The 12,454-nt window shown below is 44.1% G+C and overlaps 1 protein-coding gene across 3 annotated transcripts in view; it reads left to right on the top strand.

The window, feature by feature from the left end:
* Positions 1 to 2,865: 2,865 nt before the first annotated feature.
* The window catches only part of SLC2A2 (solute carrier family 2 (facilitated glucose transporter), member 2), a 25,887-nt gene continuing 16,298 nt past the window's right edge, over positions 2,866 to 12,454 (top strand). Inside the window, exons 1-3 of one of the 3 annotated variants that reach the window (XM_015564175.1) lie at positions 2,866 to 2,986; positions 6,153 to 6,267; positions 9,920 to 10,185. In XM_015564175.1, the coding sequence (XP_015419661.1) occupies positions 10,010 to 10,185 (176 nt within the window). In that variant the 5' untranslated portion in view covers positions 2,866 to 2,986; positions 6,153 to 6,267; positions 9,920 to 10,009. Of the gene's footprint in view, positions 2,987 to 6,152; positions 6,268 to 8,845; positions 9,049 to 9,919; positions 10,186 to 12,454 lie in introns of those variants that run through there. The other 2 variants (XM_006764104.2, XM_006764105.2) reach the window with 2 other exon arrangements.

Here is a 12,454-nt window from a genome sequence, read left to right as displayed (position 1 = left end):
GCCCCTCAGGCCGTGGTGATGCATGTGTATTCCCTCCTAAGGGTGGCTGGGGAGCCTGTGGAGACTTTTCAGCAGGGGTGCTATGGTCTGGTTTAATTTTTAAATGGATGTTGGCGGCTCCGTCACAAAGGGACTGTAGGACAAGAAGAGGGGGGTCAGGGAGGCCAGGTCACTATGCAGCCACACTCAGGAAATGCTGGTGGCTGAAACCAGAGAGGTGCCTGTGCAGAAAGTGAGAAGAGGAAGGCTGTCATGGGGACAAATTTGACTTGAGAATCTCAACATACACTGGCCTTCGTCAGGGACTAGGACTCTCCAACACTCCTGCACTCCTGGCTTGGCCCAGAGTGAACTCATTTCAGTGGGTGCCTCATACCCGCCCCCATCAGGGAGGAATGCAGCATGCTGAGGTAGCTGCTTTTCTTTCTGCCCAGCTACAGAAATACATACACTCTCATTCTGCTGAAAGGAAGGATAACGAAAAAGGGCGGGGACGCTCTTTTCTTCCCTTGCAAACTCCCACCTAGAGCTGTTGGTAACCACTGTGAAGATTGCATTATGCAGAAGTAATCAGAAAGTGACTTGAAAGGAAAGAGCAATCCCACAGAGCCCAGCGGGGACCTCTGGGCGACTCTGGGCACTGGTGGTCGCCACCCAATAGCAGAGCCAGACCTGCCCTTATCCCGCAGGCACGGAAAGACGCCTGGCTGCAATGGGGCCACAGGACCTCGCGGGGCGCTAAAGCACACTCCGCGGAGAGGCCAATGGAATTACCAGGCCATCACTGTAACTGGATCCCTCCCTTTCCACCCCGCTGATAAGATTTCAGCCCGTCCCTTAATGGTACAGAGATTATTCGTTTCCTTGCTCCGCTAACTCAGAGGAAGCTGGCTGGGAGGCTCAAGGTCCCGCGTCCCGGGTTGGCCAGAGCCAGGACGCGCTTCCAACCCAAGAACAGCTCGTCTACGCGCGCGCAGAGTGGCTCCGACCCACACACAAAGTTAAAAGCTAACCGGCCTCGCGCTGCACTCAAGGCCAACTCTGTCTCTTAAAAGGAGATTCAAAGAGCAAAGGTTAGTAAAGAGGGGGAAAAAAATGTGGCTGTCATTTTTTGGTCAGCCGCACATCTCCTGTGTGGTCATGTCACCGGAAAATAATTGCTAAGGAATTCTCGCCTGACGATCAAGACTGGTCTGGGAAGCCAGGAGCTGGCTGTGCACTACCCTCAGAGCCGCTACCTGGGCTCCTGAAGGTCTGGTTTCAGAGCTGCCTTCCCAAGCTTGGCTCTGCAGCGGGGAGCAGAGAGCAGAGCGCCTCAGGTGATGATTGAGTGAGTTAATTCAGGGGCAGTGCTGAGAGCAGCACCTGGCTCCAAACAAGAGCTCAATCAAGATTAACTATCGTCGCTAATAATGTTTGTTCGTGCTTTTCCACTAAGAAATGACTGTATTGTGTGTTTGCTTTTACGATCATTTCTCCTTAGACATTAGAAGCTCCTAAGTGTGTTATTTGGCTCATGCATCTCTGAGCCTGGAACTGTGCGGAGCTCCATGAACGTTTGTGGGGGTCTTGTTTTCCCTTTTTATCCTCACCCAGGGTTATGTTCATTAATTTTAGAGAGAAAGGAAGAGAGAGAGAGAGAGAGAGAGAGATATGAGATCTCACATCGATCCATTGCCTCCCATATGAAACCCTGGGGATCAAACCTGCAGCCTAGGTAAGCGCCCTGACCAGAAATTGAACCCACAACCTTTTGGTGTCCAGGACAATGCTCAAACCACCTGAGCCACCCAGCCAGGCAAGTTTGTGACTTTAATTAAAATATTTACTCAAGTGTGTTACCTTGCAGGGGTGATAGAAATGAAAAGAGCACGGTGAAATAAAAACAGGTGAAATCTGAGTCTCCTTTTCCTCTTCGTTTGTCATATTACCTTTTGTTTCTCCATAACAGCCCCTCAATTTTGCTGCTGTCCATAAAAGTCCCTCTGCAGGGAAATGGTTCCAGCTGAGCCTCAGTGGAACCAGTGACGCTAGTTGCCAAGTACAGTTCAAGTTCAGTTTTGATATTGACTGGGCCCTCACGGGACCTCGGTACCACAGAGGATACACAGAAGGGCACAAGCGCAAGCAGGGTGAGCAGATTTAATTGAGATTCTACAGTATTGCCTCCAAGTGCCTCTTGACATACACAGAACCAATAATCATAACAGTAAAAACAGTGACACCACCACTTACTGAGCACCTAGTATACACCATGCTAAACACTTTCCTATATTACCACATGTAGCCACCCAAAAAGACAAAGTGTGTGTTCTATTATTCTCATTGTATCAGGTGAAAAAACTAAAGCACAGAAAAGTCATGATGAGCCACTGGCTTAAGGTCATACCACCAGTGGTAAAATGTTGAGATTCAAACCCAAGTTCATAACTCTCCAAAGCTCACTCAGGTAACCACTCAAGACTACCATGGCCTCTGGCCTCACAGCCCAGATCAGAAGCACAAACACCACAGAACTAGTTTTCTGCAGGGCAGGGTGCTGTCTGTGTACCTCCCGTACCCCTGTCTTTGTCTGTCGTCCCCAAACCATGGCATGGCAGCCCAGCACACCACATCTGCTTTTCACCTGTCCCCGGTGACTGCCACACTTAGCTCACGCTTTAAAATGTGACTGCCTCTGGTTTGTAACTTATGCCTAAAGGACCTGCTCCTATGTTCTTTCCTGGTGGAACAAAGGTATGAAAGCCACAGGTCTCTGCAGCAATGCATGTAATGATTCAATTCTCATCAATACCCTTGGCAAGATTAGACTTGGACTTTTACTATGCCCATGCCTTCCTTGCCCTCCCCTTTCTCCTGTAATGTATAACTAGTCTTGGAAAGCTGAAAAAAAGACAGAGAGGACCTGGCCAGCTGCATGTGCCACACTCACTACAGGACCTGGAATTAAGAGGAGGACTCCCAGGCAAATAAAATGACAGATCAGGTAAAGCAGCGTCCTGTTCATTTTTGAATCGACTTTGAGAAAATGAATAGGCGAAGCCGTTCAAGTCAGTGAGTGTATGGAGGATTTGGGGGATGTTGGATATAGCTACCACAGATCAAAGCTACTTCTCTTGGTCAATTGATAGTTCATTTGGCTGCTAGAATCCTAATTTCTTGTTCAGTAATTAGGATTTTAAGGATATTTGCTCTGTTTTCTGACTAATCTATGTAACTTCTTCTCAAGTGATTCTGCATAACCATACTACTAAAGGAATATGCAAAAAATGGGGGGCAGATTAACCTGAATCTAACTCATAATGAAAATTGTAATGAAATCTTCAGAAATGTCAATGTATAAAAAACAAGAGGTAGAAGAATTGTTCTAGATTAAAGAAAATTAGGAAGTAACTACCAAATGCAGCAAGTGCTCTTAGTTCATGGAAGGAGAAAGAAAACAGCCCTAAGGGACAGTATGGGGGCAGGTGGGAAATTTTGAAAAGGGGTTGCATATTACATAACATTTGTATATCTAGTAGGTTCTTGCATATGATAATGGCATTGTAATTATGCCAGAGAATGTCTTTATTCTTAGTGAGAATATGCTGGAGTGTTTAGGAGTGAAGTGACACAAATATCTTCCACCTAGTTTGAAATTATTTGGCCACAACAACAACAACACACAAACACACACACACAGTGAGAGTTAACCAAATGTGGTGTTAACCATCGGCCAACACAGGTGAAGGTTACAGAGTCTTTGAACTTCTCTGTAAATATAATACCTTTTGCCCTAGCTGGTTTGGCTCAGTGGATAGAGTGTCGGCCTGCGGACTAAAGGTTCCCGGGTTCGATTCTGGTCAAAGGCACAGACTCTATCCCCAATAGTGGGAGTGCAGGAGAAAGATGATCAATTATTCTCTCATCATTGATGTTTCTATTTCTCTCTCCCCCTCCCTTCCTCTCTTAAATCAATAAAAAAATAAATAAATAAAACATAATACCTTTCAAAATAAAAACTTGAAAACAGAAAGGGTATTTTTATTTGCTCCCTTGTTAGTTTTTCCCCCATCAAATGCCCCCACCCCTACACACATCATGCCAGTAGGTAAATCTGTACCCCTCTCAGGGTAGACCTCTAAATTCTGATCTGGTGTGAGTTATTCTGCTGGGCATTTCTTCATTTCAGAAAGTGACAAAGCTTGATGCATGGGCTTTGTGGTCAGCCGGGCTTGGGTTTGGGATGTGGTGAAGCTACTTATCTGCTCTGAGGCCAGGGTTGTTATTTACCTGAGCTTGGATTTTCTATATTGTGATAAAATAAGAACATATTGGGATATAGCATAAGGATGTAATCTAGGATATTCAGGATTATAAAAGTTCTTTATGATCAGGCAGTAATTGAGATACTATGAGAGATACTCAGGTGACAAATATTTTAGTATTAATAGTTGTGCATTTATATAATGTATATTTAAAGAATAATTAGGGCATTGGGATTCCCTATTATAGCCCAAAATAAAGCTAATGCAGTTAGAACTTCGAAGACAATATAAAGACAGATATTAAGTAAATAACTATAAAGATGGTATGTAGCTTTGGCAAAAATCATGAAGGTGGCATTCAAATAACTGAAGTTTGGAAGATACTACGAAAGGGAAGATAATGTGCTTACCACCCTGCCTGGCACCTAGCAGATGCTCAAGCTTCGTTTATAACTACCATTGACTTCCCGTAGGAGAATTTAGAAATTATGTTGTAGGACCTTTCTTGAGAACTGAGAAATTGCCTAATAATGGAACCCAGAAGGAACAAGAATTGAGGTAAAGCACAATGTTTTGGCTTTGTAAATCCGCCCAGACTTGGGAAGAGAAGGGGTGAGCATGAGAGGAAAGGCCAGAAGACCTGCACCCTCATTCTGAATGTGCTGACTCAGGCAAAGGATTTGGACTCAGCTTCTCACCTGGAAAATGAAGATATTATACATGAAATAGTTTTCTTATAAAATGTCTAATAATATAAATAAGAGAAAAAATACTTTAACCCCTTTCTCCGATCTCACATTCCCCCTTTTATGGTTTTCAAGAACATATTCTATGAATTACATACAACATGCATAGATCAAAAAATACTCAGATTTAAGCCTTTGAAAAACATTAATGAGAGTATACAACTTCCTTTGTCATTTAACAATGTCAGTGCATGACCACAATATTCATTTTAACTGCTGCATAGCAGCTTGTATGTATCTGATGTATATATATCATGATCCATTTGAACTTATTTGGCTATTTCCCATTGAATGACATTAGGTTCTTTCCATAATTTTTGCTATCACACATATATAAAATATCCTTCCATATGGCTCTAAATGCATGATAAGGTTTCTCTGAGGTGGTTAGATATATAATTATAAGTTGAAAAGGATGAATGCTCTGCCCCTTTCTATATGTTTGTTTGTTTGTTTGTTTGTTTGTTTGTTTGCTTGTTTTTATAGCTATAGGGAGTGAGGGGTGAATAATAGCTCTTAACCCACAACTCTAGGTTCAACTATATGAAAATCCTGAAGTATTACCTGGATATTAATGTGGATTATGATAAAGACTGGTTGGTGCCCCTTGTATAAATTTTGAAGTATTTTTGTACCATAGCAATGTCCAGGAGCTCCCCAACTCTTTGTTATTGCTGTCTGATTTTACTTCTCTTAATAGCATAAATGATTGTTTTTATCTTTTTCTGTAATATATGTTTACTGACTTCAGAGAGAAAGGGGGAGGGAGAGAGAGATAGAAACATCAATGATGAGAGAGAATCATTGATAGGCTGCCTCCTGCACACCCACAGTGGGGATCAAGCCTGCAACCCAGGCATATGCCCTCACTGGGAATCCAGTTGTGACCTCCTGGTTCAGAGGTCAATGCTCAACCACTGAGCTGCACTGGCCAGATTTTTGGTTCTTCTCCTGGAAAAAGCTATCCCCAACTCTTTTCAACTTCAGCAGTGTAAAGGAAACCATGAATGACTCTCACATTCTGGCATGAATGAACCTGCTGGGAGCATAGGGCTCACTGTGAGTATCAAGGAACAAGAACCAGCCTGTGGAGCCTGCCAGAAGTCCAAACTGTAGCCTGATAGTAGATGGGTAGCTGACCTTGCCTCATGTTTCCCAGCCCTGTGTCTCATTCCCCACAGATCACCGGGACCTTGGTTTTCACTGTCTTCACTGCGGTGCTGGGTTCCTTCCAGTTTGGATATGACATTGGTGTGATCAATGCCCCTCAACAGGCAAGTAAAACATTCACAATTCAAATCTCCTTTTGGCAATTTCTGTCAATGACAGAAAGATAACTGTTCCTTGTACAGAGAAATGAAGTGTGTCCACGTGGGGAACAGCCTTCGGTCAGGTATCATGTGCGTGGTTCCTCAGAACTTGACTTTGACGCCTCATCACTTAATAACCCTCAAAGTAAACAGCAATAATTCTTGATCTTTGACTCTGATATTTGCTGAGCTTACAGAAAACTTTAATCAGAATACCATGTGCCTTAGGATATCTTTTGTAAAGCTTGAAAGCTTATTTATTGCAGCGTTCACTCAGACCTCTCAGTCATACACAAATGAAAATACCAGGGAATATGAGAAAGCCATAGAAGGATATGATTCACTCTGTGCACAAATGCATTGAGCACCAACTCACTGTGCATCAGGAACTTTAAATGTTCTCCCCAGTTTCAGCCTCCCAACAGCCTTCTCTCACCCATTTCCTGGCCAGATTAAAACCATTAGAAGCACTAACATTAAAAAGATTCTAGTCCTTCCCTGAACTCCTGTCTCCTATAGGTGCTTCAAAGGAAAATAATACAAAACATTTAAATAATAGTCAAGAAGTCCAACAACATTTGGGTTTTCTCTGTGATGATCATTTGGATGGGTATTTTTTTAAATATCAAACAATTTCTATCAGTTTTTTTCATTGATTTTGTGCATCTCTACTCTGATATCCAGTGAATGGACAGGAGAGGGATGCCATTTTTCTCAGCTCCCACAACCTGTAACGAACTGGGGGGGGGGGGGAGGGGTTTTTTGGGGGGGGGGGGGGGGCGGTGTCCAGGACTTGACTCCCTCTGCCCTAATTCAGACTGTCAGGTTCCTTAGTGTGGAATTGATGTCTTGTATCACCAGTGCCAAGCACAATGATTGGTGTAAAGAGGGCGTTCAATAAAGTGTTTAGTGAAGGGGAGAGAGACAAAGAAAGAGAAAGGGAGGGAGAATGGATGCTGCGGGGAAGGCTGGCATAAGGTGCAAGTGCAAATATTTGTTAGGTGACTTCTACAAATCGATCATATTTCATCTGCTTCTCTTACAACATTGGACTCCAAGAAAAATGTAAGATCCCCGCAGGGTGTGAATGTGTGAAATGTGTGCTGGCCAGTCAGTCCATCATCTGAAATGAGTCGCTCCTTGGACCAAAAGATGTGCTCCGGTTACGTGCCACCCATTTTCATGAGTGTGGCAGGCCTCGCTGAAGTTGAAAGATTTAGGATACAACACTGTGTGGAGTGGGGTGGGGATAGGAAGAGGGGGGCTATTTTCTGTGGGTAATGACATGTGCCAATTTATCAGGTTTCCTGAAATTTGGCTCAATATCACCATAATTGGTAGAGCCTCTTTTCCTGGGAGACTATTTCAAATTCTTACTTAAACCATCCTTTTCAGTCTTTGAGGAAAAATTAATCTAAGGCTTCCCTCCTTCAATCACAGACCTGAACACCAGATTCCCCACTGGCATCTGGCTTAGTGCCCTCTTTATAGACACTTCCCTTCTGTGTTTAAACACTGTTACATCAGAAGAGTCGGTCAGGCCCTTTTATTATTATTATTATTATTATTATTAGCAGAAGGACATTTGGAATTATCTTAAGGGTATTTGTAAATCACACCTTTTATGATTATGAAGACTACACATGCCCGTTGCCGAAAGGATTAGGAAAGAAATCACCATAATTATCCTACCACATAGAGAAAACTGCTGAGAACATTTTGGGTATTTCCTTACAGTTGCTTTTCTGTGTAGGTTATCCATATGGCATGACCTTCTAAGAGGCAAATGTCTTGGTCAGAATTCTTTTATTATAACATGTCAGTTCCTTCCCTTACTCAGCTGATTTTGCAACCTAGGACTTTGCCCTGAACCTAGGGCCGCTGCACCCCTTGTCAGAGGTCCTTGCAGCTCGCTGTTGCTGAATAGTAACCAAAGACTTATCGAGAGGAACAGCATGGAAGGAAGATAGCCTGAAAGTATACTCAGTTATACTTTCCTATGATTATTGCCCCTAGTGGGCCACATTATAACGTATGGCTCTGTGCAATTCAGTTTTGAACATTGTTCATTCTGTCACCCACTGAACTCTGTGAGGTCCTCTAGGGCTCAGTGCCTTCTCAGGGGCCACTGAGGTTTTTTTTTCATCTTTGGAATTCATCAGTATACACAATTGTTTCCTTCTCTATACCTTGGCTGCTACGAAGTTTATTGCTAAATTATAGCTCACTTCTAGCAAGGATATAGCACCTAGTGTTTGAATTTTGTATACTAACTTTATTTTGGGCCTCATCGTATCTTTCCCAATTTTTTTTCTTATATCTACTTTTGTGTTTCCATTAAAATATTTCCATAAGTCCATTTAAATCCTCTTGTGCAGGGGTAACACTGGCGCAGATTTGTATCTTTTTAGCCTGCAGAATATTTTCAATTTGAATAGTAGACAGCATTTAAGACTTGGCAGTTTTTACATGAAAACCCAGATTTCCATCTTCTTTTTAAAAATTAAAGTTCATCAACACTAGTCTCCTGTTTGCAGCTTCCTCCAGGTGGGGCAGATGAGGACCGTAATCCTGCTCTCTCGCTGTTACATCCTCAATAGTAGAGAAGTATTTCAGTCCTCGAGTCATTAAGGTTCCCCTTGCCTCCTTCATTTATTTGTTCCTGCCTGGCTCCTGTTGGCACTGGAATTTGTAGCCTCTGTTTTATAGGGTACTAGAGGCCCAGCACACGATTAAGTCATGCAGGTAGGGTCCCTAGGCCTAGCCTCCTGTGATCCGGACCATCTTCTGCCGGTTCGCCAGTCCCCAGGTCGAACACTGCCTCTGCCACTGCTGGGCTGTCAAGCTGTGGGGATCCCCAGCTCATCCGCGGCTGCTCCGGGGCTCAGGCCTGCGGGAAAGCAGGCGCCAGAGACTTCACCTCCAAGTGCGTGCGCTGGGCCAGCTGCTGATGGAACGCGCTGCCTGCTCGGGGTGATGCTGCCACTGCTGCTGGGGCTTGAGGCGCTGACAGAGATTGTGGGACACGCCGGTGACGTACCCGTCCAGGCATGAGTGGCCCCGAGCGGGCAGCGTGTTCCATCAGCGGCAGCCGGGCTCACATGCACGGAGGTGAAGTTGCCAGCACCCGCTTTCCTGCAGGCCTGAGCCCCCTCCCCTCCACCCCGACCCCCAGCAGCCAGGGATGAGCTGGGGATCCCAATGGTCTGACAGCAAGCCTGGTCCTCCCGCCACCCACCCCGATTCCCCCATTCACCAGCACTGATCCATGGGAGCCTGGAAGGGGGGAGTGTTGGGGGGGCGGGGAAGGGACCAAGAGGTCAGCAATTCAGCCCGCTGGCCAGTTGCCAGTTGCCAGTCCCACTCCGCCCCCGCTCGCAGGTTGGTGGGGAGGGACCAAGAAGTGGTCAGTGCCACCTCATGGCGACTGGTCATTTGGCTGTGATGCCTCTTGGCCTTTTATTATTATGATGTCAACTATAAATAAATCTACATGTGTTTGTATGTATGTAATGCACATAATTAGAATAATCATGTTTAAATACCTAACATATACTCTAAAGAAAAAAAATGAATAAAGATATATAGATTGTTTGAAATGTTTTTGTTTTCTCAGATAATAATAACCCATTATAGACATGTTTTGGATGTTCCGCTGGCTGACCGAAAAGCTCTCAACAGCGATGCTATCGCCAGTACAGAGGAAATGCCCAGAACCCCCAACGTAATGAATTCAACGCCAACCCCTCCGCCTGAGGAAGAGCTTGTGGAAGAAGATTCTGGCCTCATCACCATGCTATGGTCCCTGTCTGTGTCCAGCTTTGCAGTTGGTGGAATGATTGCATCATTCTTCGGAGGGTGGCTTGGGGACCAGCTTGGAAGGTAGGCAAATTTCATAAGCAATCAGAAACACGGAAACTTTCCTATTTGGGGTTTATTGGAATTAGTTTAGAAAGAAATCACCTTTCTTTTTGTGGAATAGTTTTTGAGTTGTTTTTTTTTTACCACGTGACCCTATGAGTTAGATCAGTGTTGAACCAAATAATGGAAAAAGCTGTTGCAGTCTGCTTACTTGTGGAGGTATTTACCGCAAAGGTGAGTTTGGTGTGCATTTTTAGACAATTGCTTTGATCCTCTGGCTTTCTAAGTTATAAAACATATTAAGTACCCACTGCAAAAAGGATTAACTCAATAGAAGGGCCAAGAGTGGAATTTTTAACCTGGGAGTCTATTGTTTGCATCGCCAAATCGTTCCACTTCTCAGACATCCAGTTTTTCATCTTCAAATTAGAATTTGGCATTTAGTTCAGTCAAGTTCTAAGATCAAGTCAATATTCCCCAGCCCTCAACTGCTCAGTATACTTGGCAAGAGGTTTATAGCTGCTGGCTACTTCTATATCCAAGCCCCAACCAAAGATGAAGCCAATGGTGTCTCCATTTCTCTACTCTGGTTTCTATTAAGTGTTCTGGACTGAAAACATCAGTGCAACTCCTTTACACTTACATTTTACTTAGTCATGTGACATACTAAAGCTCTTTGGATGCCCCTATCCCCCCAAAAGAAAATAATAATAATAAAATTAGAAAATAAGCTGATTATTTCTTTAAATCTGTTTTCTACTCTTTAAATCTATCTTTTGTTTATTACTTACCTTTTTCTAGTGATAAAAATAATTATTCAAATATGGAAAATTTAGAAAATTCAAAACCTTTAAAATGTAAATGATATAGGCTAAGATATGTCTTAGTAGTCCTGAATTACAGTTTATTTCGTTCATAAAATTCCTACTTTAAATTATAATTTTATCTCTGGTTATTAAAATTCTGATAACTTCTTTCTCTTGTACTGGAGCTTTTAAATAAGAAGACTGTAAGAAATTTCCTTAAGTATTGAGTAGCATGGGAACCCACATTTTATTTTTGTTCTTATTTGAAAGGGACTTTCCTCTACAATGAAAGAAAATGGTCAGTTCCTCCCATTTTAATCAATCTACTGGTGTTTAGATTCATTATTTCTAAAATAAATAAAATTAAGCAAAATTAAGTTAAAATTTAAAATATGGACAAACTAAGTCTTTCAGCAGCTACTGATGTCTTATACTTCTTCCCATCCCTGAAGAAAAAATGTAAGCCCTGCTGCCTCTCATTTAGAGACAAGATTTTGAGAGGTCCAGTGACTTACTTTAAAACACTTAATCAGTGTCCTAGAGATGGAACTAGAATGCATGTCCTTTCAACTCTTAGGATTTAACAGAGCATTGGTCCATCCCCAAAACAATGTCAAATAACCATTTATCAAATAACTCATGGTAATGAAAAGTGAGGTTTCCTCCAGCTCTTGGAGAAAAAAAATGATTCTCCATGAAAAACAGCCATAAAATTAAAATTTTAATTTAAAAATAAGACTAGAGAGTTCAGTCTCTTCCACATAACCATTTTTCTGAGGTGCTTCATTTGGATACTAGAGGCCCAGCACACGATTAAGTCATGCAGGTAGGGTCCCTAGGCCTAGCCTCCTGTGATCCGGACCATCTTCTGCCGGTTCGCCAGTCCCCAGGTCGAACACTGCCTCTGCCACTGCTGGGCTGTCAAGCTGTGGGGATCCCCAGCTCATCCGCGGCTGCTCCGGGGCTCAGGCCTGCGGGAAAGCAGGCGCCAGAGACTTCACCTCCAAGTGCGTGCGCTGGGCCAGCTGCTGATGGAACGCGCTGCCTGCTCGGGGTGATGCTGCCACTGCTGCTGGGGCTTGAGGCGCTGACAGAGATTGTGGGACACGCCGGTGACGTACCCGTCCAGGCATGAGTGGCCCCGAGCGGGCAGCGTGTTCCATCAGCGGCAGCCGGGCTCACATGCACGGAGGTGAAGTTGCCAGCACCCGCTTTCCTGCAGGCCTGAGCCCCCTCCCCTCCACCCCGACCCCCAGCAGACAGGGATGAGCTGGGGATCCCAATGGTCTGACAGCAAGCCTGGTCCTCCCGCCACCCACCCCGATTCCCCCATTCACCAGCACTGATCCATGGGAGCCTGGAAGGGGGGAGTGTTGGGGGGGCGGGGAAGGGACCAAGAGGTCAGCAATTCAGCCCGCTGGCCAGTTGCCAGTTGCCAGTCCCACTCCGCCCCCGCTCGCAGGTTGGTGGGGAGGGACCGAGAA

Source organism: Myotis davidii, unplaced genomic scaffold (assembly GCF_000327345.1).
Source record: "Myotis davidii unplaced genomic scaffold, ASM32734v1 scaffold115, whole genome shotgun sequence".
In the NCBI taxonomy this organism is placed as follows: Eukaryota; Metazoa; Chordata; class Mammalia; order Chiroptera; family Vespertilionidae; genus Myotis; species Myotis davidii.
The sequence above is the reverse complement of the archived record's forward strand: the minus strand, read 5'-3'. Positions and strand labels throughout refer to the sequence as shown.